Consider the following 8,172-nt stretch of genomic DNA (forward strand, 5'->3'; position numbering starts at 1 on the left):
TCTATTTTTTTTGTTTAGTAATGTAGTGATATATTTTATTTTATATTTTTAAGTTTTAAATATTAATGATTAAATAATAACAAAAAACAATAAATTCTGATAGTCTTTTAATATTTTAAAAAAAAAATTTTCTGAAACCATATTTTTAGATAATACTATAATGAGATTTTATTTTTAGAAAATGATAAATAAGTCTCTAACTTTTTGTCTCACGAATATTTTAGTCCCTAATAATTTAAAAATACTTTTAACCTCACATTTTTAAAAGTAGGACAAATTAATTTCTCCTTAAAAATTGGGTATGAGGAGACATTTGTACAGAGAAATTAATTTATCTAACTTTTAAAAAAATAAAAAATTTAAAAATATTTTTAAATAGTTAAAAATAAAAATATCTGTACAATAAAAACTATTTTCATATCACCCGAGATTAAGTCCGGTTAATAATTAAATTTAGATTCCTATGAAAATAATTAAATAAGTAATCCTCTACTTTATTTTGTTTTTGTACAACAGACAAAGAGCCGGCGGCTATAGACCTATAGTTGATAAGTTTATATCATGGTGGTTTAGGTTAAGAGGTTTTTTTAAGTGTCACATATACTAATGCGATTAGAAAAGAAAGACAGAAGGTTACTTGAATTAAGTATTTTTATACTAAATTTCATTTTTTTAATCTTTAATCTGAAGACTTAATTAAACATCATTATAAATCTGAAACCACTCCAAATTTATATCCATTTAAAAACCTCACTCATTCGTCATTTGTTATAAATCTTTTATATAACAAAATTAATTTTAATATATTTACAGTATAAAAAAGTTTATATTATTATTTGATTATATATTTTTAATAATAAATTTAAAATTTAATTAAATTTTTAATTTATAATATACAATTGATTATTGTATATTTACATTAAAAATACATAAAAAAAATAAATTTTAAAAGAATATATTTAATAAAAAAATCAGCATTATTAGTGCTAACTTAGGCTTCTGCACCGTAACCATATATAGTTAAATTATGAGGTGTTCTTTTTGGTATGAAATTAGTTTTTTTCATATATATTTTTTCAATCTCTCCATTGAAAAAGATTCAAAAGCTACAGTTTTGTTATGCTTGTAACAAAATTATGACCTTCATGTATCTCGAGCTATTATTGCAGTTATTAAAAACAGGTTCATCAGATTCTTAAGTTAAGAGCTTCATCATGTTTTTTGTGAAATAAATGTTTGTACTGATCATGTAGCGACCAAAAGACATAATTCACTATTAGTAGTCATTGCTTTTATAATTTATCATCCTGTTTTTCTTTTTGTTTTGTCTGATACTATGGGCACCTTTTTTTTTAAATAGTTTCTGTGCAGTATCATTGGATTTTAGCCCCGTTGATCATACAAAAAATATTACAAAATTACAGTCAATATTTAACACACACACACAATTTAAAACTCTTAAAAATTATAATATTTAAAAGTCGGTTAAAAAATATTTATAATTCAAACTTAATAAATTCATTTTTATTAAGACTCTTTTGGCAACCTTTACCGACTCCAATATTAGGTCCTTTAGATGATATCATTGTCTTTTAATAATGAGTAATTATCTAAATCATCGGTCTTTTGAAATTTTTAAAATTGGATACTTTAGTTCTCAAATTTTAAAATGTACAAAATAGTTCAATAGGTATTTCAAATGTTTGTGATACAAAGAGTTTAAGTATTATTTAAAATTTATTAGTTTATATTTTTATATTGTTCAATTTAATTTGATGTATTTTAATTTTATTTATTTAGTTACTGAATTAGATTTTATATTTTTGGGTTTAGAATTTTCTTTGTTTTAATTTAATAAGAGATTATAAATACCTCATGAACTATTGTAGTCATCATACGGAGAAATTAAAAAAGTGACAAAGCAATTTTTGGTTTGGTAATGAAATCATAGTATGGACAAGTAAGATTGAATGAGTCCCTCTTTTGTTACATAAGGGAATTGAACAGAAAGTAGGTTAGATGAGTCCCTCCGATTCAATTTTCAAATTATGGTGTAGGCAAGTTAGGTTGAAGAATCTCTTTTTGTTATATAAAGAAATTGAGTAGAAACTAGAGTGATTTTTTTATGAAAAAGTCTAGGGGGCTAGCATGTAACCAGCAAAGAAAAGTGAGTCATTAGATGAAATCTCACACTAATCTCACACCATTAAAACCATCATTGATGACTATTTGATGGCTATAAATTACAAAAGTTACTGGACCCTAGTATTCCTCTTTTTTTATATTCAATTTCAACTTATATTTTTGTTTTCTATTTTTCATTTTTAATTTCAATTCATCTTTTTCTATTTCAATTCTTATCTTCTTTTTTATTATTAGTTGTCATTTCGTATCATAGTCTTTCCGTTAGTCAATGACAAGAAGGTTGAAACGTTAACTCGCGCACGTGATTATTAAATATCCACATGTACACTTTGAACAAATCAGTCTTTAGAGTGAAATATAAAACAATATTAAAAAAATTTAAATAATCTCAAAATAATTCCTGTAAAATTTTAAAATTTTAAATTTTTAAAAATAAATTATAAATTAATTTTTAGAAAAACAATATTTTTCAAAAAAAATATAAACAATTTAAAATAAATGAAGCCATATATTACTTTTGACTATACAAAATATTACTTTAAATTTTTAAGGAACTGTTGCTCACATACATAAACACTTGAAGGAAAAAAAATATAGTCACCAAAAAAAAAAATAAACACTTGATGATTATATGTATAAGTTAACGTTTCACGTAACTAATGAAAATGAAGGAAATTGTATTACTATGATCTAACAGAAATAATAATTAAAAATTATTTTATGTATTTTAAAATTTCAGAGATTAATGTGAAAATTTAAAAATTTCGAACTGATTTAGTAATTCCTCCTTGATAATAATCTACTTAATATACTAAAACTGGGTTTTCCCCTAGCTAATAAGAGTGACGTGTCACTTTCTCGTGAGTCCGTTTTCCCTCCAAAACGAATAAAATTTTTCATCTATTCTAAATTATTTATTATAATTATATTATTATATTATATTTAATATTTAATGAATAATATATAATTATACTAATTTAAAAACATATCTTCATTATAATTATATCAAATCAATATTTAATGCACTATTAAACTACTTATCAATTATAATGCCTAATTACTGTACATAATAACAAATTGCCTTAATAGTAATTAATTTACATATTTATTTTTGTTTTACTAAGGTCTATAAATAGTGTTTTTCTATCATACATACATCTAAATTTGAGAGTCAGCTCATAATTTTATATTTAGTATTTTTTTTACTACTTCATAGAATAAGAATGTATTCTTCGTTTTTTATTGAAGTTGATCCTTTTAAGGTACAATTTATAATTTTTTATAATATTTTTCATATACTCATTCTATTATATTATTCTTTTAATAATTTATTAATTGTTGTTACTCTAAGTTGTTCTTATCGTCTAATGTTCCAGTTCAATTGTCTTTTACCACAATCGTTTACAATGCATCACATCTATAAAATACCTCATCGAGTTGTCTTCACTAATTCGGATTCCAGCTACATGGATGTAAGCGTTCAAAGAAGGGACAATAATCTCTACTTTACCGAATGATTGTTGGATCTACTCACCTATTATGACCAACCTAATGGAATGTGGTTAAAGGAGGATGAGTAAATTATTATAATTTTAATTATTCGATTAAAATTGTAATATCAGTTGTGATATTTTAATTATTAATGCATTATTAAACTACTTATCAATAATTTTAATTATTTAACATTTGTAATTTACTCATCCTCCTTTTTTATCAAATTATTATAATTGTTTGGTTGCATAATTTCTCATTAGATTCACCATCCTAAATTGGTCAATTTGGTTCAAATTCAGATTTTATTTTTCTTTTTGTTTTTTTTTTAATTGCTCTTATTGTAGCAAGTGTCCTCAGATTTTTATTGTGAGCTGCAAGATGAATGTCCAAACTCTCAATACTTTTGTCATCCTTTTCGTTGTGTTTTTAACAAAAAAATGTATCAATTTATGTATGCTTCCTATTAGAACCGTCAAAATGGGCTAAACTCATCGGACCAACCCGTTTACCCATTTAAATGGGCGGACTTTGCCTCTAAAATTAAATCCGTTTAAATTTCGGGCTAGCCTGTGTGCTAAATGGGTGGCCCGTTTTTTTACATTTTTTTCAAAAAAATTAGTACTTTTAGTTGATATTTCTCTCGATTCGACCTGAAAATCAGACCTATCAACTAAAAAAAATATTATTTTTAAAGATTTTTGACCTAAAAGTGGTATTTTTTGTCAAAATATTTTTCAAAAAATAAAATTAAATGATAAACGGGCTGGCCCATTTAACCCATTGGACTGACCATAAACGGTCCGGGCTAGAAATTAAAATTCTGGCCTGCGAATAAAGTGGGCTTAAACGGGTTAGCCCATTTAACCCATTGGCTTAATGGGCTGGGCCTAAATGGACCGGACTAGCCCGTTTGACAGCCCTACTTCCTATATAGCAATGATATTATATATATTTATATATCTCCTCTTTTAGCTCTTTTCTAAAAATATTGGCATATAATTAATGTAGATAACATATATATTGAGTAAGTATCTCTATTGAATTAATCATAAAGGTTAATTGCCCTATTCTGGTGCGTTGTAAAGGTCGTCCTCAGCCTAAAGGAAATCGACCTTTCCGATTTGTTGCTGCTTGGGCTACTCATCCTGGGTATAAAGATATTGTGAACCAGTCATGGTGGTTTGGTAATAGAGGAATTCATGGCAAGCTTTCAGAAGTACAGAAGAATTCACTAGAGTTTAACTCGAAGGTATTTGGTAACATTTTTGTTAAGAAATGTGAATTAGAGCAGCAGATTAATTATTTACAAAAGCGTTTGGAAGTGGTGGATAGTATTTATTTGCGTCAGAAAGAGCAACAGTTGCTTGATGATTATAATAATACTCTAGTGCAAGAAGAGCTCCTATGGTTCCAAAAGTCCAGAGAGCAGTGGGTAAGGTTCGGGGATAGGAATACAAGATTCTTTCATATTCAAACTCTTGCGCGAAGGAAGCATAATAAGATTCATGGCCTTTTTCTCAAGGATGGAGTGTGGGAAGCTGATCCAGAGGTTTTGAGTCAAGAAGCAGAGTCTTTCTATAAAAGCTTATTCTGTCATTTGGATGATGTTGATTTGGGTTGCCTTGGTGATGTGCCTCTTCCTTCTCTGAATGAGGAAGCTTGCAATAATCTTACAGCACCAGTCTTCTTTTACCTTGGGAGGAGTTTAAGAGTAGTCTTAAACGGGACTGTCCCTCTATTTAAGCAGTTCCTTGTTTTGTTTCTTTTGTTTTTCTTTGTTTAATTTATTTCAGTCACCAAAAAAATCATAAAGGTTAATAAAATATAATGAAATAAATTTCACCTAATTGTAGTAAGTATTTCCATTGAAGATATTTGCTAATTATTACCGTATATAATTAGTGTATATATATATATATAGAGAGAAGGAGTAATAGTGAATTGTTACAATTATTTAATTTATCATTTAGAAAATTCGTACTTCGGACATAAATTTTCTTCTGTTTATTATTTTTCATACCTAAGGGCTACTAATTACGATTATATCAACAGTGTTACCTATGGTATGGTAGATTATGTAATGAAAAGGTTTGAAAAATAAAGGCAAGAATTATAAAGTTATGGAAAGTCCCATACAAATTTGACAAGAACAAGACGACTTACGTAGAAATGGTTCTCATGGATGATAAGATAAGTTGATTATTTTTCATGATTCTTTCAAGTGATGCTAGGTCCAGCTTATAAATATTTTTTGTTTATATTTTTAATTTATTTGACAAGTAAACCCTCGCACGAATCAAAGAAAGTACGATTTTATAGATTTATAAGTGTTAATAGTCTTTATATTTAATTTGTTTAATAGTGTGATAATATAGCTAATATATTTGTTGGTGGATTTAACTATTATTACTATATTATTTATGATCACATTCAGTATATATGTGTGATTTATTGAAAAAAATACATTATTAAAATCGATTAATAACTATTTTAGAATTAATCCAATTAACACTGAATTAAAAAAAGAACAAACAATGCATAATATGTTACTTTTTTATTAATCAAATTATTATAATTTAAATTAATTTTAAAAGAATAATTTAAAATTATAATTTCAATCTTCTCACGTACATGGCACGGGTGATTATACTTGTATACCAAAAATTTCTACTTTTTATGTCCTGATCCTAATCACATCACAGATCACACACTCCTTCGTAAAATTATGATATCGTAAAAGGTTTAAGACATAAGGGGCTCAAAAAAATTTACAAAGGTATGCTGTGGCAACAACTAAAAAAGAAAAACGACGTTCACTTCATAACAAATGCAGCTATTTTTTTATATCCCCAGTTCCCTCCGGCTCTCAGCCTCTCACACACATCCCCAAAATAATAATAATAATAATAATAAAAGGATTATAAGGCTACACTCTCTGCTCCTTATCTCTTCGCTTCGCTTTTCTCCACTTAGGTATTTACTTAGCTTGATCAGTTGTCAAATCTCATGGAGAAGCAGAACCACCAACCCTCCGTCGTAGCACTTGTCGTTGGAGTCACAGGCATGGCTGGTCTCAGCCTAGCCCAGGCCCTAAAGCACCCCGATTGCCTTGGAGGCCCATGGAAGGTTTATGGCGCCGCCCGATCCCAGCCCACTTGGTTCCCTCCTTCCACCGTTGACCACTTCATCGCATTCGACGCCGTTGACTCCGCCAGCACGCACTCCAACCTCTCCCCCATAGCTCACGAGGTCACCCACCTCTTCTGGGTCACCGTTCAGTTCCCCGGCGACGAAGAAGCCAACGTCGCCGTCAACACAACAATGCTCCACAACGTCCTCACCACCCTCAAATCCTCACCTTCTTCCCGGCTAAGCCACGTCACCCTCCAAACCGGGACTAAACACTACATGGGCCCAATCCAAGACCCCACCCGGTCCAACCAACTCGTTGGCCACGAACCACCTTTTCACGAGGACATGCCCCGACTCCCTTACCCGAATTTCTACTACGCGCTGGAGGACCTCCTTGCATCCCACGCGCCATCACTTACCTACTCAGTGCACCGCTCGTCCATTATAATTGGCGCGTCTTCAAGAAGCGGCCACAACGCGCTTGTTATGGTGGGTGCTTACGCCGCGGTATGCCGGCACCTGGGAGTGCCGTTTCGGTACCCGGGGAACCGGTACACGTGGGAGCATTTCTGTGACATGACGGATGCACGTGTGCTGGCGCAGCAGCACGTGTGGGCTGCGGTTACCGAGAAGGCCAAGAACGAAGCGTTTAACTGCATGAACGGAGATTTGTTCACGTGGAAGAGCATGTGGAAATTTTATAGTGAAGTTTATGATGTTGAGTTCAAACCGTTTGATGAGAGTGATGAAGAGTTTGATGTGGTGGATTTTATGCGTGACAAAGGGAAGGTTTGGGATGAGATTGTTGAGAAGCATGAGCTTCAGAAGACCAAGTTAGAGGAAATTGCGCAGTTTAATTCAATGAAACCTGTGCTGCATTTTAATTTTCAGCATGTGTCTAGCATTAATAAGAGCAGGGAATATGGGTTTTTTGGATTCGCGGACTCCTTTAAGAGTGTCAAATTTTGGGTTGCTAAGCTTAGAGAAATGAAGATCATACCCTAATTCATCAATATGGCCATATGGGAATCACCGTTGACCTTATTGGTCAGGGAAGGCTAAATGATTTCCAACATGTGCATGTCTGGGCTTTTCTAGCAGTTGCTGCGTTTTCTGTAAAATGAATAAGAATAATATTTTCTAATCGATTTTTAAATCAAAGAATTTATTACAAGGCTATTTTAACTCTGACTATTTATCTCTATGTTGATAAATTCGAATCACCCAAAATAGTAATGTTGATGAATTTGTTTTATGGATTAATATTTTGTGCCGTGTGTTTTACTCAAATTTTGTTTATGTTTTAAAGAAGATATGTAGCTATCTCAATATTACAATTGTAACGTCAAATAAAATTAAAAAGAATAAAATAATAAATAAATATATAAAGGCAAGGTGCTG

The 8,172-nt window shown here is 30.2% G+C and overlaps 1 protein-coding gene across 1 annotated transcript; it reads left to right on the top strand.

Moving 5' to 3' along the window:
- On the top strand, positions 6,412 to 7,965 carry LOC107620105 (3-oxo-Delta(4,5)-steroid 5-beta-reductase). The gene has a single exon (XM_016322322.2). It carries the CDS (start codon positions 6,646 to 6,648, stop codon positions 7,774 to 7,776), a length of 1,131 nt encoding a protein of 376 aa, XP_016177808.1. The 5' UTR covers positions 6,412 to 6,645; the 3' UTR covers positions 7,777 to 7,965.

The sequence above is a fragment of the Arachis ipaensis genome, chromosome B01, assembly GCF_000816755.2.
Source record: "Arachis ipaensis cultivar K30076 chromosome B01, Araip1.1, whole genome shotgun sequence".
Classification (NCBI taxonomy): Eukaryota; Viridiplantae; Streptophyta; class Magnoliopsida; order Fabales; family Fabaceae; genus Arachis; species Arachis ipaensis.

Excerpts from the sequence above, each read along its gene's own strand:
- LOC107620105 (XM_016322322.2), top strand. The coding sequence starts at position 6,646 with ATGGAGAAGCAGAACCACCAACCCTCCGTCGTAGCACTTGTCGTTGGA.